This window comes from Vanacampus margaritifer, chromosome 15 (genome assembly GCF_051991255.1).
Source record: "Vanacampus margaritifer isolate UIUO_Vmar chromosome 15, RoL_Vmar_1.0, whole genome shotgun sequence".
Lineage (NCBI taxonomy): Eukaryota > Metazoa > Chordata > Actinopteri > Syngnathiformes > Syngnathidae > Vanacampus > Vanacampus margaritifer.
Genome location: NC_135446.1, coordinates 15,987,465 through 16,013,301, shown reverse-complemented (window position 1 = coordinate 16,013,301; position 25,837 = coordinate 15,987,465). Strand labels below are relative to the sequence as shown.

The 25,837-nt window shown below is 42.7% G+C and overlaps 1 protein-coding gene across 1 annotated transcript; it reads right to left on the bottom strand.

The window, feature by feature from the left end:
- Positions 1-46: 46 nt before the first annotated feature.
- Positions 47-23,693, bottom strand: rbpjb (recombination signal binding protein for immunoglobulin kappa J region b). Its single transcript, XM_077544015.1, has 11 exons — positions 23,448-23,693; positions 7,277-7,315; positions 5,037-5,132; positions 4,262-4,427; positions 3,896-4,070; positions 2,753-2,890; positions 2,556-2,668; positions 2,348-2,488; positions 2,000-2,155; positions 1,784-1,887; positions 47-848 (listed from the first exon to the last, which is right to left on the bottom strand). Exons 1-11 carry the CDS (start codon positions 23,465-23,467, stop codon positions 536-538), a joined length of 1,461 nt encoding a protein of 486 aa, XP_077400141.1. The 5' UTR covers positions 23,468-23,693; the 3' UTR covers positions 47-535.
- Positions 23,694-25,837: the final 2,144 nt, after the last annotated feature.

Here is a 25,837-nt window from a genome sequence, read left to right as displayed (position 1 = left end):
GGGCAGGTGTTTGGGGAGCACAACTTTATAGGAAGAATACAAACTATTTGGTAACAAAAGTGTACAATATGTTTAATAAAGGTTTGGAGAAAAGTGTACCTTTGCTAAAGCTTATACAAATTCCTTGGTCCAAAAAAACTACGTTAACATCACGATTGCGTGTCCCTTTGCGTCCTGGCGCCACCTCCGACATACATCCCTAAAGCGCAGCTAACGCAACAGGAATACTTGGGATTGGGAAGCATTTGGAGGGCAGTGCAAAACGGGAGCAAGAACCGTGAAACGGCCACGTTCTCGACCAACAGGACCGGTGCCGAACAGGCGGCGAGGGGAGAGCACATTCCGCCCCGTCTTGTAACAGGGCGTCTTTGTGACAACACTCCTTCAGATTACCCCCGCTTTTCTCTCTTTCTCCCGAACATTTGTGATTTCACCCTTTAACCCCAATTGAAACGCAGAACTTTTTTGTGTGTGTTTTGTCGAACTATTCCAAACAATTCTCAACCTTGCGGTAACTTAGCTTGTGGATTGAGAATTAGGAGACCACGGCGGCGGCGGCCGACGAGGACGTGACGCCCCCTCCGGGGCCGTACACGCCGCCGGCCGCCTCCGGCCCGCCGCTATTGCTCAGCAGGCCAGCATTGCTGGCCCGCAGGATGGCGCCGGCGGCGTTGCAGTGTGGCCGTGGCCCAGGCTCCGGTGTGTAGGTGAAGGTAAGCGAGGTGGAGTAGATGAGGCCATCTTCCCTTACCAGTGTGACAGGCACCTGGACGGGCTGCCGCACCCAGCGCCAGCCCTCGCGGAAGGCCGAAATGTCGGGCACTACGCAAAGCATGCTCTCTGCACACCTGCAGACAAGACAAAAAAAAGAAGTCAGAGATGTACCGACCCCTCTTTTCTATTTCGACTCATCTTTGAATAGAAATGCCATTTATCTATTCCAGCCTCCCCCCAAAAATATATAATAATTGCAAAAAACAACAAAAAACAAGACAAGACAAATAGAAATGAAACAATTCTACCACATTTTTTTCTTCAGACATTGTGCGTTCTTGGCCACTTGAGGGCAGTATAATACAAACAAATGGATATGCAGCACATTGAATTGATTTTTATTCTCTCAGTCTTTGCTTTGCTGCTGGTACACACACTAAAATCCACTCCGTTTAAAATGTGTGTTTTAATAAGTTGAATGTGTTTTAAAAGTCGTGGTGCTCCAATCGATTGGCCACCAACTCTGATTGGCCAATTTCCGTGGAAAAGTACATGAGTGGCATATGTCAATCAAGGCCTTTCATTGCCTGCAGCCAACTAGAGACCAGACTGTTGCAAATTCCCCCTTTCCATTAACACAGCACATTATAGATCAAACCAGTAACAGAATCATACTTTTTGTGTGCATTTTCTGCATTGTCAATTTTAAATATTGTCCTGTATTTGTGTAACAAAGGGATAGGAATTTGGATAGAATCAATTAAACAAAAAATATAACTGACAAATTATTTAAAAAAAAAAATGGTTAGTGGGCAAAATGAAAATGTGCAGCTAATCTATGTGATCAGTATGGAACACAGTATTGGCCGATGTCACTCATGGAAGATTGTATCAGATTCTGCAGCATAAAACCCTGATCGGAACACCCCAACAGTTTAAAGCATGTGGAAAAGGTAAAACTATAAAGTAAAGGTTTTTTTTACGTGGTCACAATAAGACAAATATTTATTGTGAGTTTGCCTGGAATGTAAAGGAAAAAAATAGATGGAATGATGTTGCAAAGGCACACCTGTACATAGTCTCGGCCTCGACATCTCCGAACCACACGCGCAGAATCGGGGTGAAGTTCTGCCCAGTTAGCTCCAGCATGGCAACATCTCCGCCGCCGTTGAGCTGCATGCAGACAAACATGATTTTTTGAATTTTCTTTTTTTAAAAATATATAAATAGTAATAAATCCTTTCATTATTTTTATGACTAAGATGTTTATGTCAATAAAAATAACCTGCAGGCTCTCGACCACAGGCACAGGGGTGACAGGCGACTGGACGGGGCCCATGCCCTCGTAGAAAGTGTACTCGGCCTTGTCCGTGCTGATGATTGTCCAGGAGGCGCCGTCATTGATCATCTCCTTGTTTGGTTCCTTTGGGCACGGAGTGGCCTGGAAAAGAGGACGGCGATTGACAAGAGAAGACAAATGACAGGAAATTTTACCCACTTTTATCGAGTGGTGATGCTGTGCATTGGAGATTGTGTTTCATTCGTCTATGTTGTGGCATGAGATGAAATGAAATGAAATGAAATGGTTCCCTCGGGCTTCGTCACCAGCCTGCACCAAGGCAAAAGCACCCACTTGAAACTGGATGATCCTTTCTTGCGAGAGGCACAGGTACATGCGCTCGGTGTCCTTCAAGTAGAAGGCACACTTGTGGAGTTGGGACACCGGGTCGTCGGCATCCAGCAGCGCCGTCTGCTTGTCAACCTTACGAATGATCTGACGAGAGGCGGAAAGGAGAGTTAAGGAGGGTAAAGGAAAGGAAAGACGTGACTTTCTCGCGTACCAGTCTGGGCAGTGCCATGCCGGTGACTGAGCACACAAGCTTGACCGTTTGGCCGTAGTGGATGTAACCGTCTCTCACAGTGAACTCTTCCCCCTCAGACTCATCGTCATCCACTGAAAGACAAAAATGAGCGCTCCATTTTTAATACGGCACAGTGCGCGGGAGCACTCAGTGGGCTTTTGGGGGTGGGGTCTTACACAAGTGGATGAAGAAGGCTCCCCACTGCTGGGAGCTGGCATGGAAGTTGCCCCCCTCAACGTGGAGATAACGTGTACTGACAGTTTGGGAGCGTAGGCGATTGAACAGCGCCACCTTGGTGCCCGATGCGATGCACACTAGAGAAAGAGAGTAAATCACGGCCACCGAGCATGAGCAAAATGAGCACACCTGTCGTATTTGTTGCATTCATTTCGCAAAAAACGTTTCATGGAAACGTATCTATTCATTGATCACATTAAATAGTTTAGAATTACATTAATCATGAATTATAAAACTTAAAACATGGGAATGAATTACTTGAGCAAAACAAACATGTTTAGGTACAAGGGTGGGTTTTACATCACCGTTTGCAGGTCCAATTTAGCACTTTGCACCTCATTGCACTGAGAATCAAATGGCAAGACAACCGGCAAAAGAAAGTAGAAGAAGAAGAAAAAGAACGCCCACCGAGACTTTGCTGGGCCCACGTCACCTACCGCGGGTAGTCAGAGGTCGAGGGATGCTCTGTGCTCGAGTGAGTCCTAGTTTGTATTTCTAAAATAAAGGATTTTACAAATATATTTACCCTATTTATTATATGAAATGTTGCATAATTAAAATTAAATATGAGAATAAATTATTACTTCATCTAAACATCTATTTTATTTTAATAAATCAATCAATTCGAATTCAGAGTTGAAGATTTATTTTTTTCAATTTAAAAAAATAAAACATTTTATGTTGAGTAATTAATCAAAAATAAAATGTAGAAAATTGATACCTGTGCAAAACACTTTTGCATATATATTCAACGTTTTAGACTTTATTCAACTATTAAATTGTATTTTTCAAATTGAAATATTAAGAGTGAACTGCGTTATAGCGAGGGAACACTGTATGTAATATATATTTTAGACATGCATACATGGAAAAAAATCTAATCTACAAAATGGCCTGGTCCACGTGTGCCTTTTAAAAATCCAAGCGCCTAAGTTAACCAACCTCTGGGTTACATAATGACCCCCAGAAGAAGCGACCCCTGCTTCCACAGCAGCTGTGTTAACAGTGAGATAAGCGTGGAGAAAAATGTGAACACTGCAGGTGCCCTGTTTGTGACATAACCAAGTGACTGAACTACTTACAGTCGGCGTTTTTCAGTGACTGTTTCTTTTTGGAAGGCTTGGAGATGACCTTGATCCTCTTGCTCAGGAAGACACCGATGTCGGTGCTGTTGCTGTAGAACATCTTGACAGACAACATGAAGTGCTTTCTCTTGTCGGAGTCCGATATGTACAAGGTTTTAGCTGTGCAATAGTTCTGGGGACGGGACATGCAGGAAGACAAGATGAATCACATGAGAGTGGAACATGGGAAATGTGCAGTTGTACTTAGACTCGCGAGTTTCATTCCATGACTAAGCTGCTAACTAACTTCTTTTATCCGCCCCAGTTCACGAGCACCATCCCTAAGTCAAGGTACCACTGCAATGTGGTAGGTGACCGTCATACCTTCCCCTCCAAGTTAAGCTGCTGCATTTCCTGGTCGCTGTTGCCGATGCCGATGAAGGCGCATGGCTGCGACTCCTGCTCGGAGCATCCGTCCCGCTCCATCTGCTCCTTCTTTTTCTTCCAGCCGCTGCCCATCAGGTACACACACGGGGGAGGGCAGAAGAACCTGGACACACGTACAATCAGTTAAGCCCTTACACAAATAGCAAAGGCATCATCGCACGACCAAAAACGGTGCTTTCAGGCATTCCATGTTTTCTATTCTGTCAGTCACATAAAACAACTTGAGTGGCACCATGCATTAAAGTAAAAAAGAAATTGAAGAAAACAAGGTGAACACAATTTTGTTCCATGACTGTATATAGTAACAATAATTGTCCTTGATTAAAAAAACAAGCTTGACACACTTGGTAGAGCTTTGTGGCACCCTTTGCCTCCAGCAGAGGGCGGCCAAGCACCGACAGTGAGGCAAGAAACAAACCCCCTCCATTTCATAAACAAGTGACGCTTTACAATCCAGGACTCATTGGACTCATTTGGATTTTTCAAAATACTTTTGAACACTTTTTCTTTAAACTTTTCAAGTATCATCAGCTGTGCGCTTCCCTGGTCATAAATCACCTTCCAGAAGCTGAACCTCTGAACCCAAATTCGGACTCTCCTGAGGCCGTCTCCGCGGTTGATTTACAGGGCGACAACTTGATGATTGGGCCAAGAAAAGCAGGCCGCTACGAGCCCGGGACAGTTGCAAAATAGGCGAGGTGCGACAGTTCACCTTTTCTCGTTGCCGTAGGATTTCTGTGCAACCTTGGCATGCAGGATCATCACAGTTTGGTCACCTCTCTCCTTCAGGTAGTTCCTCATGGCTTCTCTGGAATTAAAACACAGGGAAGACAGAAGAGGGGAACGGAGTGGCATATTTAAGGGTTAAACTAACAATTCAGGGAAATCTGAAAAATGTCTGTTTGTGGGTGGTGGTGGAGGGGGGGGGGGGTCTACTATTTGCGGTGGTAACCCCTGCGAAGCTTCACTGTACAAAGCAACATGTGTGCGTATTGTACACTCAAGTTGACCCCCTTTTAATGCCTCCTCAGCCAAAAAAAGCAACGCTAGCTCCCTCCAGCTGGGTCCATTCGAGGATGGAGATGGGGTGTGGGGGTGCACTGAGCTGAACCGTTGACGACCGGCTTGGGGGGGGGGGGGGGGGACGAGCAGACGAGCGCATGGCCGGCAACGCGCCCCTCGCTCAGGCACAGATGTCAGTGACACCTGACACGCTCGCGCTTCCCACTCTGCCTCGCAACACCACGCCGCACGCTCGGGTTAGATGGGGCCTTTGTTATGGTAACCAAGAGGCCCCTCACAGTGCGTGTGTGAGTGGGAGGGGCAGTTTGGAAAGAGGGGGACGGCTGAAGGAGATTAAGGTTGATCTAGTTCAAAATGGATCAGGAAATTTACAGCAGGCTAACAAGGCAATTACATTACAGTTCCTCGGTAAGTGTGCTCATAGTGTTTTTTAGGGTTAGGGTTCGCCAATACAAGTATCAGAGCTGATACTGTATTTTTGCTCATATTTGAGCTTAAAAAATAGCAGGTGGAGTCAGAGCTACGTCAGCCAATTTTATTTTATAACTTCTGTTATTCTCAAGAAGCAGTATTGTAGTAGTTAACATTAAGTAGTTAAGACCAAAGTGACATGGCATCCATATCCCTACTGTTACAAAGATCCACCAAACTACATTATTTTATTACTAAACTTTTGAAAACCTGTTCTCGGCAAAATTCACATCAGGTCTTTTGATACATGAAAGGAAATGTCATGGTTCAACTGCTTGTATTTGTCATCATTTTCCCTGGCCACCAGACATCAAGTCATAAAGTTGACCGCTAAAGAAACAGTATGCGATTGCTTGTGTTCTTCTAACTCTGCCGCCTGGCTACAGTAATGTTTTTAGTGTAAGGGGGGTGGCGGGTAATCCTGACAAATAAATTAATTGATAAAATTGATTAATTGCCCAGGCCTTCCCCTTTGGTGTCACTTTACAAATGCCACCGAATATTTAATATTGTTATTATTAGCTCATCAGATTTTTGTTACACAGTTAAACATTAACCACATGTAAAATGATCCTGATAATGGCCATAAGTGCCACAAAAAATTGGTCCAGCTTCATTTCATTGAAATAATCCAATGTTAGGTAAAGCCCAACTCCGGGGGCCTGTTCCAGACGCAACATCGCGGTCTTTCTATTACGCAATTAAGCTTTCACTCATAGGGGGATTTTATATATTTCTGTCAGCCGCCGTGCCATTTTTAGTGCCGACATCCACCTTGCTGCAACCCTGTAAAAACATTTGAATGGATTCAAAGCCTTGCATGCGGCAGCAATCATGGGAAACCGTATACACCGCCACGAGACGGCCCCGGCGGAGGCGCTGTCATCTTTACAAGTGGCCAAGTGCTGTTCACACGCAGAGTTCTAATCAAATTCCCGTGTGAAAAAAAAAAGAAAAAAAGATGTGCGGTTATTTCAAACGTGAAAGGCTGAAACTGTGTCACAGTACACACTGAAACACACATCCAGGTAAAATTAATGGATTTACCACTGGCGCCTCATTTTCAGTCAGGCGACAGTAACGGGCAGCTAAAACACTGAGTCCTAAGAGGGCTTTTTAGGGGAAGCCCTGTCAGGATTGGAAACACAATGCCCGACATTTGCACAGCCAGTGAGCCTGCACGTGCACACACACACATAGTGTACACCTTTACAGCCTCTCTCTTTCTCATACCCATACATACACAATACACGCACGGACACACAATACAGTCCCTCTTCCTGACATATACATGCACAAACTTACACACGCACACACCTTAGTCTCATACATACAATATGTCTGTCACAAACACACACAAACTTCTGGTAAATAGTAAAATACAAAATATACACCAAACGAGTGTGTGTGTGTGTGTGTGTGTGTGTGTGTGTGTGTGTGTGTGTGTGTGTGTGTCACCTAGTGAGGCGCTGAGGCTGAGGACGCTCCCCGAACTTCCTGAAGCGAGAAGACACAAAACACAATGGCGGGCTGATATGAGAAATCATGATGACAATAGAGCATGCATGATCTAAGAAAATGCAATGTGACGGCAGAGTGCAACCACCAACCACGTTTGTCAACACTGCTTAAAGTTCGGATTTACTGCACATGCATGACACAAATAACATTATGTTTGCTCATGACAATACTTTTGTCTTTGACAACACTCTGCTCAAGTGCACGAGTCACTACATTGTTAATGTAGCAATTGTGGACAATCACAAATATCAAATATCCATTGGTTAGGAATCTTGGTAAGGAGAACAAGACTCAGAGGAAAGATAAGAAAGCCACGATTGGTCGGAATCCCTGCAAAATGGGGGCGATCGATAAGGTTCCCACAGTGCAGCGCGGATGTCTTTGCAAGCTAATGGATTCCGGAGGAGGGGGATGGAGGAATGGGATACTGCAGCGGAAAAGGCGGTTACAGGCAGTCAAGAAGTGGACGCGGGAATCTTTTAACCTGTCTTTTCGAGTAGCGATACATCTCCGCCTGTTATGATCTCATACAGGCACTCCCAAAGCGAGAGATAAGACAGCAAACAGCAAAAAACACAAACAAAACCTGATTGCCAACTCCCACCGAAATGACTATACCATAAACTCCTTGTATTACTTAAACATACTTCCTTGACACCAACCATTGTACCAATTTCCTATTTAGCCACAGTTTTGGTAGCATGTTGTGGCAATTACACAGCATTTCAACAAGAGCGCAAAACCTGAAAAGACGTACTCCGCTTAAGACGATCCAACACAGGAAACCACAATAGGCAGAGTTGCAAATGTGCTGCAACTGCACTGTTTCTAGGTATAAACCTCAGCCCGGTGTGGCCCAGTGCTGTTTGTTACCTCTGTAAATATTCTTATTAGTTTACATGACAAGATCTGTATTTGCTGGAGGTCAGCCCTCCACATGTGCCACCTTTACAGATGCAGCCAAAAACGATGGCTGAATCGTTATTGAAACCCTGAGTGCTTTTGGGCTGCCTGAGAATTCTCAGTCTAATGAAAAAGTAAACACAAAATCAACAGACACACTTCATGTCTGAGTCAGAACACGAGACCAACAAGAGGGTGACGGACAGGTCGTTTTGACTGTAACATAATCCAATCTGCAACTGCCACATTTTAGATGGTTTACTAATGCACTACCGATCCAATCACAAGGATTAGCTGCACATTTTTCAATCTTAGAGCTGTTCATCAAGAGTTACTTTCATAATTGATTCATCTGTCCTTTGATTAGTTGATTAATCAGATTTTTTTTGATCTATCAAATTGAAATTGACTGTAGAAAATGCCAAACATATATTATGAACATTATGTTCAATTGTCCTGTGTTTGACGTGTGATTGTTATGTGCAGCATTTTGTTTCAGCTTTGTTTTTAAAAGCTTTATGAATTTTTTTAGTTGAGTTGAATTGATATGCTGGATTTGTTTGTTGGCATGCTTGAAAACTATCCCCAAGGATTACCAGAGGTTCACTGTACACAATCATACATTTTCCTACACAAACAGAAAAAGGTGCACTGATCTGAGGTTAGATGGGGATAATAAAGTTTGCGTTTAACAAGACCGATGACACTGGTAACTGTCATGATCTGGAGTATAGCAACGTTTTTATCCTAAAGACTGTTGAGGCTCACAGAATGAAGAGCATTGTGGCCTGTAAGAAAGTGTCTGGTTTCCTCGCCTGAGGGCTGATAGCAGATGCTCGTAGTGGTGGTGGCACACCTCATTATCAACATGCCTCTTCTGTCTCGTGATAGCCACGGGACAATTTGGTGACACCAACCACATATGAAAATCTAACAAAAAGATCAGATTCTAATCTGGCCGGTAAATTGCCAATTTTGGTCGACATGTGGCGAAGCAGTCTAATTATACTGGCAGACATGATGAAGGCGCAGAAGCGAATGGATAGAGGTTTTTCTTCAAGCGCACCAGGGTGAAAAACAGGTCTCGCCACGCAAAAATGTTCAAGAATCTTGGGAAATTCTAGCCCGTGAGCAATCAGCTGATGAATACCTGCATACTGATGTCACATGGCTCGCATAACAAAGAATCAAGGCATTAAAAAAAATACTCCAGCAGACTCACTTCCTTGGCAATGACGAGCCATGCTGTGAGTGGCCAATAACTAGGGTAAAAAATTGTCCAATCATTAGTACACCTTGTCCAAACTAGTATGAAAATTCAAGTTATGCACTAGCAGAATGACTGTCTTACTGTATGAGACTTCTGTGCACTATTTAAGCAGAGCAATTACATTTTCCTAGTGAGGCAAAAGTGTACACAAGTTGACAAGCGCATTACTACTAGTACTAATCATGAAATTATATTAACACCTAGCACTTTATTAGTAGTGCTATTAGCAAGCTCAAGTAGAAAGTCAAGGGCACACTAGTAAAACGACTGATAGAATAACATTTAACTACTAGTAAGGCAAAACTGTGGACTAGTTGACACCTACACGCTACGAGTATTATTGTTAGTAGGATGCAAATTTTCTTACTAGCGAGGACAATGAGCATATTATTATATTATTCAGCGCACTACAAGGATATAACGAAAAAAATCCCAAAAATCTTACTATAGTCTGCAATATTAAGCACACATCTTTTGACCACATACTTAATCATCAAGAGGAAAAAAATGTCAAGGTGAGGGCAGCCAAGTTGGGACACTAAACTTGTATCGGAAGCAAAAGGGGTCGATGAGAGGAATGAGAATTCCAGAGCTTGGAAACACTGTGACCGGGACAACGGTAGAGTGTGCCCCCGGGCTGGTTCCGCGCTTGGCATGGCAATCCGGCGTGTGCCCTCAGTGCGCGCAAACCCATGCAGCAGCTAGAGCAGCACACCTACAGAAAATATTTTACAATCTTGCCTCTTTGCCAGCCATTCATAAACAGGAGAGTGGAAACGAGGATGTCAACACTGCAAGGAAAACGAGTCTAAATTGATTTGAACATTAGGCGTGCTCACAGCACACTCAAGAATTGAATAACAACACTCACGTGGCATTGAAACTGTTATTGCCGTGGATAATGAGACTCGCACACGCTGCATACTAAATGGACAATTCAAACAGATACTTTTTCAGCCAAAACAAGAGCATTGTACTTGAGTGCTACTCATTGTTAGAAGACAATGTCAGAGATTACAGTTCATTATGAGTACATTAAGAATGCCTGCTATAAGAGAAAGTCTGCAATAGACACCTTTTTTGGGGGGGTTAGTACAACTGCCTAACATTCTTTAAACACACTGGAAACATGTTTGACCCCACACAAAAACTGCAAGCAAAAAAAAAAGTATAGAAAATACTGTGCGTGCATGTGATATCACCAAATCAACCACCGAATCAATCACTTGAGAGCAAGCTGTGCTCCTGTGCTCATTCTGTCTGTGTTTTACAGTAGTGCATTGGTAACTATGGCTCTCCTTTCCCATATGTCAGGGCATTACGAAAAGGATATTAAAACAAATTTAAACATGTGGACTGCACTTCTTAAAGTAGCACTAAGGAACTTGCTGGCTGCTTTATGGCATACGTCACATCCCCCTTTCCCCATTTGTTACAAAGACGGAAGTCAATTTGAAAGTCGACGCACGATAACTGCTTTCCTGGCAGAAGCTGCAAAACAACTGAAAAGTTTTGTCTGAGGAGACAAAAAAAAAAAAAAAGGCAATCTACCCGGATAAAAGAACAGTCAAGTATCAACATTGGCCCGGCTTTTTTTCCAGCTCAAAGACAACGCAATGTGCTTGTCCTTATGGGAAATGTGGTCTTCCTTCAGGCATAACACTACCACTTCTGTCCAAATGGTGCCGCCATAATCAACATAAACTGAAAGTTCTTTAGTGTTGCTTTAAGCAACAATCTTATCAAGACACTAAATAAATTAATTAATTAATCGAAAGTAAACACATTAATAAATAGAATACAATAGAATACACATTCTGCACGTTCTGGACTACAAAATGCTACTTTTTTTCCCCACGCTTTGAACCCTGCGGTTTAAACGTGACATCGTATATTCATGAAATCTATTACTTCATGATAGCAATAGATTTACTTACAGGTAGTCTCATCACATCTGACCAATGAAATTACCCAACATGTCACAATGGACCAATTAAACTGTCCAAGTCCACCCTCATACTGAATATTCATATCAGTCATTTGCATAATTCAGTGAGAGGCTTATATGACGAAATCTTTTACCAAAACTTTGCAAATATCCCATCTTATAACGTGGAGGCCCGCGGGTAATAAGATAAAGCGGCCAAAATATGAACATATTGTTTTTTATTATGGCATAATTTAGCTGTTGCAGCTTTAAATCAGGTGCACTTTGTACTCCGGCAAATTACGGTATATTACTAAAAAAAAGAAGCCTATCAACCAACTGACCAAAATAGGTTGTTGTTGTTTTTCAAAATGGCAGCTTTCGCGATTTCAAAATTGCCTTCTACTACAATGCAATGTCGATTTAAATTGGGACTGACATTTAGTATCAAAAAGGAACCAAATAAACCCATTAACCAAAGACCAAATGGTCAAGTAAACTAGAAAATGAGTATTCAAGAACAAAGTAACACAGAAGCAGCAGAAGTTTTATCCCCAACTTTACAGCCCCTATAAATGAGGCTGGGAAAAAATGACAGCAGCAGAGGAAGGAGATGATGATATCAGATGACAACGAGCCTTGATGAGGATCCAAATGGAGAGTTAAGTGTCGCACGAGCAGACGCGCTTAGCCGAGCACGTTCAATGACTGCTGATGAGCTGTCTGACCCTTCTGGCTAACTGAGTGCAGATGGCCGAGGTCTGGAAACTGGCCTGAGATGCCTCGCTTGGTGGCTAAAACCAAGGGCAGGGCCTCAGCTTGTGTTAGTGCGTGCGTGCGCGATGCGCGTCTGTGTGTGTATGTAGTTGGGTGGGTCACAGTCTGCACTTACACTTGCACACAAGGCACCAGCTCCATCTGGCTTTGACATGGGAGACCTTAATGACAGAGGCAAAAAAGCCAAAGAAAGGCCTCCCCCATTATCCCTCCCCCTCATTTTCCTTCTCTCTAACGCTCTCCCTCTTGACCGCACACACTCCATATGGTCTCCGGACCGACTTTTGAAGAAGTCCTCTTGGCCTGGCACACGGTCAATGTGGCACCAACCGGACACATTAACAGCACACTGCGCAGCGCAGAGGCCGGAATAGACTAATAATATTACAAAGTGGAGTCATGAAGTTTCCAATGGGTGCTGGACTACCCCCTAGTCTTGGAGAAGATGCTTTTAGTGAAGCGGCATCTGGATAAATCAAAACACACAAACACATGTGTCAAAAACTGACAGAAAATGTCACTTCACTTCTAAATAATTCTGCCACATCCTTGAGAGGTTGTTGTAACCAATCAGAAACATGAAGTAACTTCCACAAACAGCTCAGCAAAAAAACAAAGACAAAATCATGTTATAGTAATGTGACTGAGCACAAAGTTCATCGTAACAGATGTCCCATACATACACATACTCTGTTCGAGTGTACTTCCACCATGTTGGCATTTCTTTCCCTCAATCAACATTTTACTGTTCTCCTGGCATACAATAAATGTCTGAACAGTGAAACGGGGAAAGCAGTTGCTATAAAACGCAGATTTTACGCAATGTAGCGTGGATTTCTATGGCGTCACGGTAGATTAACTTCACTATAGCATTCTGAGTCACTTCAACTGTGTTACAACCTGTAACGCAGCATTTTTAGCTCAGACCACCGATGACATTCCAAACCTGTAATAGACAAATTGAACGGCAAACACGATGATCTTGTAAATGGGGAAAAAATGTGGCCAGAAAGAGAGGTTGTGGTTTTAAGGGTTGAGATGGGTCATGTGTTTGGGGGGCGGGAGGCGCTGTCAAGAAAGAGCGGGGGGGGGGGGGGGGGGGGGGGATGAAGCGCACAGGCCTTGAACCCTGAATGAACCACACATTTCCCGCTTCTCACTCGCGGCTGAGCTGATGACTCATTGCTGGAACCAGAGCGCACCCGGGGGGACACCTCGCCGGGAGAGAAAATCGACCGCAGCAACACCGTTTCGCTGGTAGCTTGGCTCCGGGAAAAGATTCTGCAAGACCACGGGGCAGTGCTACAAGGATCCCAGCCGGCGCTTTGGGCTGGCTAATGGATGACTGAAACATGTTGCAGTGGCCGCAAGCTATTGACACTCCTTATCTTTTAATGGGGAAAAAAACCCACAGGAGCAGAGCTGAGTACATCAAAGTGCAGAAATAATTCTACATTCCAAGAAATCTCAGTTGATCATCTGGGAAGTTTGCCATCAATTATTGATGCATTATTAGTCAAAGTGAAATACCCCAAGTGCCTATATTCTCATGGTACTCAAGTAAACATTAACTGCCTTGTTTGTACAAAAGGTTCAAAAAGACCAAGGCACTCGTAAAGATGAGCAGCCTCTCAGGCTCAAGCCTCAACCTCTTCACATTCAAATGCATGAGCAAACTGAAACTACAGCCAAATGCAGTCGGCAACCTTTTCAAAACTATCAGCTTTTTGCATTAAGTGGGGACACACAAAAAATAAATTGCACCGGGGCCTATCAACATGATGTTACACCTCTGGAGCCCGCCTACAGTATTCCATCTGTCACAACGCTATGCTAAGGAACACAAGACGAGGACGGCCAGTTTGTTGAAGAGAAAACGTGCACAACACTGAAAATCTGTTTCATCATTCGCAGAATTTGGAAAAAAGTTCAAATGTCTGTTTTGTCTATTGAAGAAAGTATAGATGCCTGTTCTCAAATGTAGAAAGTAAAATTAAAATGTCATCAGAAAAATAAATATTCAAGTACATAACAGATACCATAAAAATCTACTTTAACTTTTAACTAACTGTATTAAATGTAACAGGTGGCGAAATTGAAGCCATTGGTCACCCTACCGATGACAAATTGTGTTTTCAGCCTGAAATGGGAACAGAACAGAAATCTGGACTGAGCAGCTTGATGCCTTTGTAGGACACGGGCCTTTAGGCTCAACCGAGTCGGAACTTCTCCCTCGTAATGAGTGAGTGCGGTGGCCTCCGCTGCCTCGCTCGCTAAAACATCACAAGCGCCATCTGCAAATCTGCTCGGACTTAATTACAATGTATGCGCAGTTATTTTTTCCCCTGACATATTGTACGCCTGACAACAAATGTCACCGCTGAGCCTGTAATGCAACACAGCATCCCAAACCACCATGTGCCATTTGGTACCGGGCCACAGAAAGATTGCACACACACAAAATATATTAATCATCGGATGCACCAAAGTCAAGATTCAATTCATATTTTGATTTCTAAATTCTAAACTGGTGAAAATACTGCTTTGCGTGAAACTGGACTGCTAATGTAACACGCCGAATACCTGTAGATTATCAGACACGCTTGTAAAGGCTGTGTGAAACAAACACGGAGCAGCATGTTAGCAAAGATACTCACGCCTGTGAAAGCAGCTAGCTCGTTATAACATGGTGACAGATTCTTATGAAAGAGTTCATGCATTTCCGACATTTGAATAACCATCTATGGAACTTAAGCGGGCGTCGAAATGACAAATACTTTTGCAGACATCGCAACACAAATCTGTGTGTGTACGTGTGTCTACGTTCACTGTTGTCTGGTTTCAGCGTTGCCGTCAAGGTGGTCTTGCAAATTGTTTCCCTTCAACAAGCCATCTTTCCTGAACAGTCACTTCAGTCGCTATGAAAAGTAGTTCACCGGGCCAATCAGCGGAACGAGAACTTGTGTTGTCATCTGCTGGCAAAGTACTGCAATGTCCTCATGCATATTTTCAAAAAGGCTAATTTTTCGGTCGAACAAGTGCACTTATTTGGGTATTTTGCGGCTGCATTTCGACCACTTAGCAATTCGTATAGCTTTGATGTCTTTTACCCAAACCTCGTGATGGCGATGCTTCCAATAATGCAGCATTTTTGCTGCCATGGAGGCGATGATTAGTGACTTAGGATATGTAGATACCGAATGCAACGCGAACTTTTGCCTTTGCATCATATTTAGCCACGTTAGCGATCCAGTTGTAGCTCGTAAATTAGCGGAGGTTCCACAGGTTAGTGTGAAACAGGCATTCTCCAGTACAAATAGCGGAAAACGGCGAGGTGATGTGGGAAGAACGACTTAAACACTTTATTTGACTGAGGTCTTTTTCCACTCTCTCGTAGGGCTGGCCATACATTTGAAGCATTTCTGTCACACTGAACAGTGAGCAGTAAGAGAGATACAAAGACTTAATCAAAATGCATTACTGCGAATGGCTGGGTCCAAATTTCTTTGGACAAATTTATACCGCACCCCCCTACAATGTACTGTTTCCATTAGGCGCAATGACCGATGCACATGCAACTTTTAACATGCCCGACATAAATCACACCTGAGACCTTGTAAAACTAATGAGTCAGGGGAGGCAAAATGGCTAATAAGGCATAATTTGGATGTTGTCTACTTAGGGGTGTACTAACTTTTGTTGCCAGCGGTTTAGACATTAATGGCTGTGTGTTGAGTTACTTCGAGGGCACACTTGTGTATGTAGACATGATCTTAGGTAAACATTTTAGAAAGCGCACATAAAACAGAGATAACCAACGGCCACATGTGTGAGCCTCGTACAAGCAAAGCGCATTGTTCTTTTAACCACAATCAATGGAGTGTCCCGCAAAATGACAGCCACGGCCGTTACTTCATTGTGATTGTAGGCGAGTGGCAGAAACCTCCTGACGTCAACAGCCACAGGAATGCCACCAGGCGGATTCTTCTGTGAAACAGCGCAGCAGCCTTAGTTAAACAACCGCACAATGCGGCGAAACATTCGGCGATAACAGTGCACCTTTCCTGGAAACGAAACGTGCCTTCCTCACCGCTGTTTTCCTTGACTCTTTTCCTGACAATTGAGAACTCCCTGTTGTGCTCCCGTCTTTTCTTTATGGAAGAGCGGGAGACGGGCGACGGGGTCATCTCTGGGTAAACGCGCGGTGTGGTGTCCCCACAGGCTGACTTGCAAAATTCATGATACAAGTTTACTCAACAATGAGCAAAGGAAACAATGTTCTCTGGCTATTAGCAACAACCTATTACATTTGCACAACGCGGTACTGTTGCTGTAGCTGGTGGTCAAAGCAATACCCTCTCATTGTGGTTCAGCGTAGCAATGCACCGAATATTCGGCCACCGAAAATTGGAAATGCATAATAAATTTAAAGTCGAAAGAATATGGCCGAAATAGGATGTCGCAAGCAAAAAAACGCTGCAAGCAAGCGTCTGTTTGAATTAAATAGCGAACGTGGAGGTGAGAGTCCGCCTCGCCTCTCGCTGGCTTTTCACCGTGTGAGTTTGCACCGGTCGGTCGCAGCAGCTCCCGAGGTCATTACGCACACCGGAGGAAAGGGGCGTCGCTACAACATTTAAGTTGGTCGAAAAAAGACAATTGCTGTGTACTGCAGTACAGGTGAGCCACTCTCATGCAGCCCCCTGCCCACCACCCCCCTTTTTTTTATAAGAGCCCTTCAAATGCTTCCACTTTTTCACCGGCATCCCGGTGGCCGTGCTAAATACTTTAGCTAATGCTGGCACTATTGCTATCAACAGTTTTAAACACGGAAACATTTAACGCAATTGCAAAGGCTGGATACCTGTCATTTTATACATGGAGTATGTATAAAATAAAAATGCGTTATAATGCACTTAAAGTTGTGTTCCTAAATACTAACGGCCCTATTAGACATTCTGATTCGATTTTTTTTTTTTTGCGAGCAAAGGCATTTTTTAAATAAAAGAAGACAAAGTTCTATTTGTCTTTTTTTTCTGATCCGATCTGTGACTAAAATCCATGATCCAATCCGAACCGTGATTTTTGTGATCCGTTGCACCACTACTGTACACTGTAATTACTTACTATATAATGTAAAGGGCCCTGCAGCGAATAGCGAAAATCCCTGAGTAACTGAAACTGAAAAGGTTTCTAATTGTGTATTCTGTATAGATGCCAGATCATCAAAGCCCTGCTTTTGAAATGATATTCATCAATTTACTTCAATATTGTTCTTTGGCAAGATCATGCCAATTGTATACTTGCAGTGCTCAGGCTTGAGCATAAAAACTGTGCCGAGATGAATGCAAATGCAGAACTATGAATATGTAGGGATTCACTGTACTATAAAAAAACCACAACCAACGCTAAAAAATCCACCTAGTAGCAGTGGCGCAAACCATGAACCGCGGTATACACTTCACATGCACGACACAGGGACAAATATAATGAGAAGTGACAACACAACAACGAGCCAGTTTGCTGCTTGCCACTCCATTCTTATCCAACACTGTGATAGCGGCAGTAGCAGCTCGCCGTGGGAGGTGCAGTCGATTGGGGCTTTCCCGAGATTCTGTGTTTCCTTTAGGGGGGTGCTTTTTTTTTTTCTCCGCGTGCCATGGCAGAAAGGGTTTTATTGCACTTTGGTGGCAAGCATGTGCTGCAGAGCAGCTTTAATATCAATTGGTGATTATATTCAAACATGAAACACAACATCACTTCAGAACATAAGGCCCCGGGTACACCCATAGACATTGCCGATTATTTTTATCATTCAAAATTGGCTGTGTTGTGAACAGCACGCTTCTCCGTTGGTAGACATTTATTTTCACTTTACACAGACCGTACGGTAAGTACAAAATCTGATTCCTTTCACAAAATCTATTTTCCTTTCACTTACAGAAAAACAAATGCAATTATTCCATTTTGCTGTTTTTTTTCCGCAATTTGCTTCATTTCTTTGGATAGCAAACAAGCTTTAAAAGATTTTTTTCCCAACATTAACTTGCATCAACTTCCACTTGTAATTAATTGCCCAGCCCTATCCATGTACTTTCCAAAGACTCATTGGCAATTGTTCTTTTCCACACAAACCAACCAGTCACTTCTGAGTGTGGCTGGACAGCATAAATAATCATGACTGAGGACAAAAACTTGACACAGGACAAACATTTTGTCTGTTGGATGAAAATGGACAAATTCCCATCTAAACCAATATAGCACTGAAAGTAGCCAAGCACTTCCCCACTAAAGCTGAATGACAGGAAATGCTCGTCATATGGCCAGAAACACTTCGTGTTTTCTGAATGAAACATCCTGAATGTGAGGGGGACAGCAGGGACGAAAAGCTGCTGACACAGAAGCCACCGTCTCTTGGCAAGTCGTCTCCATAACACCGGCCATAGGAAGCTCTCTTGGAAGAGAACAATTCATGTAAGAAAGACGGCGAGGCACTCCAAACAGAGCGTCAGCGGGGCGGTATCCACCGCCTGTGGCATTAACGCTCATTCTCTGCTGTGTACTCGACTGCCTTAGCCAACAGCAACACAACCGACAGCACTTTGGCCCCCATCAAACATGACAGCGGGTCTCCTTGCAAGACCACACTGGCCTTAGAATTACATCACAATGTTCCGTCCCATATTGCCAGACGAACGCAGGAGTACCAAGTGAGGAATCAGCTCGGACGGACGCATCTCAAACTGTGCTTGAGTCAGTAAAGCAAACAAAAAATATATACAGTAGTATATTTTTGTCTCTTTGGGGTTGCCATCCTCATGTTCTCCACTGTTGCATCTGTGACTTTGAATGTGTGTCTTTAAAAGGCAGAGCCATTTCAGTCATATCAAGTAATGGCTACAAGATGAATGACAATTCTCTGTCAATAAATCAACAGTACTGCAGTAGGCGCCGGTGACCCAATGGCAGGATGCCAAAATCTGCTCCAGTAGTGCCATTTTACACCACTTTGGGCAGGATTGACAAGGGACTCAAGGTGGGGGTTGTCGGGCTTGCATTTAGCTCCGGGCCGAGCCTCTGCCACCATAAAGGTCAGCGCTTCGACATCTGCTGCTCTCTCTGAACCTCTCCTTTCATGAAAAGGAAAGCCGGGAAGAGGAGAGGACCCTGGGGGGAATGGACGCACGCACGCACGCTCTCACAAAACCGTTGTTGTGTCGCGGCACTCGTTACACACCCGCGTTTCCCAATCAACCGCAGCCAAGGAGCCCAGAAGTGTACACTGATGCAAACAAATGCACACTAGAAAAGAGAGGCTTGGGAGCGTGCACACCCTTTTGCAAAACTTGGATGTGGCTGTGGTCAGCATAGGCATGGGTCAATATTGGATTTGACAGTATGATAACAGTTAGCTAAAATATCATGTTATTAAATTTACAGCTTCAAAATGTATTTTTATTTTTAGTATTTAAGTAAATAAAAACAGCATACAGACGCTCCCCTACTTACGAACATTCGAGTTACGAACAACGGTACATACGAACATGTCTGCGCGCATGTCAAAAAATGTTCGGAAAGAGATGCTGTAAGTTTTAATTTTTTACTGCGCACCTTTTTCCGAGTACTGTAGTGCTTCTTTCCGCCGCTAATACCGACGCTTGGGGCTGTGAGAGCTCACCCAGCATTGGAGGCTCAGCAACGTGTCGAGGAGGAGGAAGAAGAAGAAACGCCTGTCGCTCATAGATAAAGCCATCGCACTCTTCGAGCAGCAAGACCCAAATATTGAACGTTGCACAAAGGTTGCAAATCAATTGAATGATGCCATACAGTGCTACCGCATCATTTATGATGAAAAAAGAAGAAAACTCTGCAATCGTAGTTAGATCGCTTCTTTCGGCCAGTTTCTAGTAAATCCTCCAAGGAAGATACTCATCAACCCTCATCTTCTTCTCCGCGGCCCTCAACTTCTTCCTACATTGAAGTTACGGAGGAGGAAGTAACTTTTGAAGCCCATTCCAGCGACGACGAAGAACCTCTCATGATATAAAATCCTCCTCTTCCTCCTCCTCCATCAAATCCTTAAGCATCGAGTACATCTTCCAAAAGTAAGTTAGACTTCATTTTATTTATCTTATTACGTACATGTACATACTGTGTGTGTCTCTCGCTCTCTCTCTCAGTACTGTACGTATTCTCTTTAAACATAAATTATAATACAAAATATAGCACTGAAGCAACTTACGAACAAATTCACCTTACGAACGATCGCTCGGAACGTAACTCGTTCGTAAGTTGGGGAGCGTCTGTATTTTCCATTGAACACAATCTACTTTTATTTTTAAATAAAATATAGAATATTTGGCACATTAAGAATTGCGCACTATGTTAAGTTTAAATAAATAAACATTCTTCTGTTATAATTCTTCTTAAGTCACGGTGAGCTATTTTTTAGAACAAACTACTCAGGTTGTCCTTGAGGATAACTAGTACGAGCACCATGTCTTGTTTTGTTTTTGGTCAGACAATGCGCATTAATTGCTCTCAACAGAGCAAAAAGGCATAGTAAGTACACTGTAGTTAGAGCAGTTGCTCTCTCTCATCTTCCTCACTCCCCTCCTGCGTGTGTAACTGCTCACAACTCCCCACTCTGCTCTGTTGAGAAGGAAGCAAAATAAAAGCGACTGGCCTCTCATCAGCCGTGATTAAAAACTTGACTTCTTAAAATATACAAACCGGTAATTGGTCCATGCCTAGGTCAAAATTAACACATTCAAACTCATGTTAAATGGGAGTCAGCACACCTGCCACCATTTTAAAGTTTTGAAATCGAATCGATATTCTTTTTCAAAGCCCAATATCGATTCATAAAAACATGAATCAATACTTTTAATACGCCCCTCAACATAAATCAATGTGCCTTCTCGCGTCACTGGGAAATTTATTTTACAAAAAAGCCCAGTGTTTTTGCCACTTTACTTACATAGTGCTGTGGTTGTAATCGATTTCAATTATTATTTTGATCAGGTCACGTTCAATAAAACATGCATGATTAATGTAACTGTATTGGATTCAATTTTAAATGGAAATATCCATATAAGAGCAAGAAGTTCCTACTATTTACAGCATTGGTACTTCTGAGAATGTCTTCCATATAAAATTTAAATTGGTACTGAATGAAATTCTTAACTGAATCAAAAATCAATGTGACTCGAATCGGGGCCTTCTGAATCAAATTGAATTTATTTTGGAAATCTGAATCGATACCCAGCCCTAGTGTCGTGGAATTTTCAGCAGTTAGGCGAGAAGAATAAAACAGTCTGGATGAAAATTTTTTTGTCTTTTGGGTTTCTTTCTATTTGAAGTTTCAAATATACACAAGTCTTACAGAGCAGTCTACAAGAAGTGATCTGTGAGAGTGTGCGTAGTAAATCATCACTGGAAGATTTTTATGCAGCCTGGTTAAGTTTTGGGAGGGGAAAGGGAGGGTCAGCTCGACAGGAAAGCAAGCAGTCTATTCCGAGCAGGCTTATCAATCAATCAAGGCTCCTTTGATATTGCTTTATGTACAAGAAGTGAAAAGCTTCATTGTTAAAGAAAATACAGGTGTCCACAATACAGTATAAACTTATGTTAATACATATCAAATTGGTCGATGATTACCGATAATTATTGGCTGATTTCCTTGTTATCTGGGTTTATCTGTTTGATGTCAAATTGGTAGATAATTATCAGCCACCGATATCGTGCATCCCTAGAAAAAAATGTGTTTATATTCTGCAATATAGCTAGATTTTCTTGAAAAAAAATACTTTTATCTTTTTTACTTTATAAGGCACCGGCATTTTTTTATATTCACAAGGTCACTTTTCCCCCAAAAAAAATATCTATGTTGCAATTTCTGTTAAGAAAAAAATATGCTATTTTGTAGGATTGATTCTATTTTCTGATATAATACAACTTTAGTTTCATGATTGCTAAATGTTTTTCTTGACAAAAAAGATATTATTTTCAGTATGGCCCCTAATATACCTCTTTGACTGCCAAAAACGTTAAATAACGTTTAGTAAAATCCTATGGAGGAGTGCCAAAGACGTTAAAAGACGTTTGTTTCAAAACAGAGGTGAAACTAACCATTTTCTATTGTTGATTACTGAAAAACGGAATAAGGTAGAAACAAACTTTTTTTTTCTGATGAAAGATGAGAGTCCAATCTTTCATTTGGTAGTATGTGTGTTTCCATAGTCCAAACACAAAATTTTCTGTGGACCTTGAAAGATCAGTCAAAATGCTTAAATCGGCTGGCACTGGCGACATCCCGTTTCTGAAAACGTCTGGCAGTCAAAGAGATACCTTGGTGGTACTTTTTCTACCCTCACCATAAAGAGAGAAAAACGCAGCAAGAGATATCATCTGGCCAGGTGGCTCACCACCCAGACTTGACCCCAGTGTCCTCTAACAAGCTGCCCCTCCCACTTTTATAAAAAAAAAAAACTTTTTTAAAAGATTGCTACTTTTTCCCACTTTTTTGTAAGATTGGTTTCATTCTTAGTGATAACAATTTTACTGTATTTACAATGTAGTATATTGTTTTTTCCCCTCGAAAAATAAAACTAAGTTTGTAAGACAGCTACTTTTTACCGGGAAAAAACAAGATTGTAAGATTATTTGTTTTCTCCCAAACAATACGACTTTATTCTGGCAAAATCACTACATTTTTCCTACAAAAAAACGGCTATTAGTTTTAGATTGTTTTTTTTTTTTTCGAGGAAAGGAACAACTATATTTTCGGCAGGTTCACAAAGCAGCAACGTGATTTAACGCGGATCTTGCTAACCGGCGCCCATTATCGGACAGCTCACTGCCCCCAAGTAGCACTGGTTCCCCGGCTACGTTGCGGGAGTACAAACAAAACCAAGCCGAGGAGAAGCTGTTTTAGCGCGAGCACTCGGCGTTCATCTTTATTTTGTTGTTGTTTCAGTAGCTGGCTAGCACACGTGCTAATAACGGCTCGCGTCAAGCTAGCCCACTATACACCGCAGCAAACAGTAGGGGGAGAAAAAAAAACCGTTTTAATACGTTAGAACAAAGAAACGACGTTGTGTGATGAACGTAGCGGCGGAGATTAGAATGGCCGCATAGCAGGACGAAAGCAAACAAATATGCGGCGGAGTAACGCTTATCGAGTTAGATTCACTTGAACTCCCAGACACCAAGCCCCAGAATCTCAGACTCACCCTGTTACAACAGGCGCCATCTTCCACAAACTCTCACCAAAACTCCAATACTCGCGATATCCTTTTATTCGTCTTTACCCGCAGCCCCGGGAATCCGTCGAGACAACAAGAGGCCGAATGGAGGTGTCGGGACGAGGGAGAAGGGAGAAAGGGTTAGGAGACACAAGAGAAGGGGAGGCCACACTTTGGAGAGGGGGGAGCGAGAGTGAGCGAAAAGGGCAGACGCCACAACAACAGGCGTGGGAAACTTCCGAGGTCGCGCGAGAGCTGGAAAAACTCTCACAATAGGCTAGCGCTGAGAGGTCGCGCGCTCTCGCGAGACTTTGCCGAGATGCTTTTCCCACGTGTGTATCCAGGTTATAAATCATAGTAGATAGGCTCTTTTCCAGACTGGTGTGACTTTAGTTCAGAATACAGTGATGCCTTGACTGCGTTTATCAAATTTCTTTGATGCTTTAAAAAAAAAAAAAGTACAATTGTACTGTATTGTAAAATACTGTACTAATATATGAAAATATTCTTAAAAAAAAATACATTAAAAACAAACCTATTTTTCCTAAGACTGCTAAAATTTCTCCTAAAAAAAATATAACTTTGTTCTTGTAAGGTTGCCACATATGTTCCTGAAAAAAAAACTACTTTTACTTTACTTTTTCCCTTCAAAAAATACGGCTAGTTTGCTACTATTAAAAAATCTCATAAATTTCTAATATGCCCCCTCTCCTCCGAATACAACTTTATTCTCGCAGATTGCAAAATGGCTGTCTTACTAAGTGAAAGGATGCTCTCTGCTCACTAAAAAGCATTGGACTTAGGATCATTGTAATTTCATTTGGAAGGAGATTGAAATCTCATTTGACTACTATAACAATCTTCCTGGTTTGTGTGCTAGTTACAGACAAAATCAATACAATACGCTGTTCGTTTTCACTATGTAAAGGAAGTGTTGCGTCGCAGTAACATCACATCAAAAATGTTCGGAATTGTCATAAGGGCTGTGCACGAATCAGTGGGGGCATGGAAAAGTGATCAGCAAATCAAAATCTTTGGACTTGGATCAGAATAAATTTTGCTGCAATGAATTGTCTGATTTAAGGGCAACTCCGTATGTGTGTCGTATGTAGTGAGCCGCTTTGGAGCGAGACGGCCACTGGGAACAGTACCAAGTCTTTCCGTTGAGGTGGAGCCTTACCCTCACGAAGCTCTACAGAAATAAATTCACAACTTGAGCAAAATTGACCAATGAGTTATACCATGTGTCAAGGGGAGAGTAATAGAGGTTGTTTTTCAACACCAAGCACAATTCCCCAGGGCAACATTGCACTTCCTGTTTAAAATGGGGAAACAATGGTGCGAACACATGTGAATGGACCATAGAGGGCAGATTAGTGCATTTGCCATCACATTGGGGAGTCCCATGACCAAGCAAACCTCAGTGAAAGTACAAGGCAGGCCATTATTTCACTGGTGGCATCGAGGCTTTAAAGGTTGAGCCTCTTCTCCTTTACTTACTGTGCATTCCTAAGTGCCCCTGTGATGTGATCTATCTCTCCCACAATAAACACACAGGGTCATTTTGGTTTATCTAGAAGGGGCCGGGAAGCCGTAAACCTTCATGTAGGTCTCCCCCTGTATTTGTTGTATTTTCGACTGCCCTCATTTAAATCTGTTTGCCATCTTTGTTCGCAGTAGCCGTCCCTCGGAGCGGGAGTCTTTCCGACTTCAAAGTAAATACTCCGAGACCACACTGGTGGCAAGTGAATGCTCTCATTTGTTAGGTGCCTGCAGCTATGTGCGGAGGGGCGGGGGCATCGAAAAACTGTGTTTGAGTGGATTTTTACTGAGAAATTTGCTTATATTATATTGTCTACATGTGACTCGCCATTGACTGGCGGCCATTTCAGTGTGTACCCCTCCTCTTGCCAAAAGTCACTCATTTAGACCCAGGGATCCAGAACAGTCTCATCCCATCTCTCATTAGCGGCAAAACAATTGCTTCCGATAGCGAGGCTGCCAACTGGAGTAATCGTGACTAAGCCGTAAGCCTCCAGTCGATAAAGCCACTCCAGTTGACTGCTTAAGATGGTGGCTCACAGGAAGATAGAACAGGGGAACCATTCCAGTGGAAGTCACTCTATACGGCTGCAATATGTATAATCTTCTCGCACCCATATGCCAAATTGAAAGGCAAAAAAAAGTGAGAGCTTAAGAGTGAGCATTCTTGTATGTGGGAAATCGACATTGTTACTTTAAGATTGCTACTTTTTTTTCTCTAAAAAAATCCAACCATTTTCTAGTAAGACTGCTATTTTTGTCTTTAAAAAAAACACAAATTGGATGCTTTTAAAAAATTAAGAGTAGGAATTTTATGAGCATACTTGCATATCTTT

What these genes read in the sequence shown, in the direction of transcription:
- rbpjb (XM_077544015.1), bottom strand. Translation starts at nt 23,467, where the DNA reads ATGGCGCCTGTTGTAACAGG. An exon ending in AGCTTAACTTGGAGGGGAAG is followed by an intron (nt 4,071 to 4,261) that starts GTATGACGGTCA and finishes TCCCGTCCCCAG; the next exon opens with AACTATTGCACAGCTAAAAC. An exon ending in AGCCTTCTTCATCCACTTGT is followed by an intron (nt 2,669 to 2,752) that starts GTAAGACCCCAC and finishes TTTGTCTTTCAG; the next exon opens with TGGATGACGATGAGTCTGAG.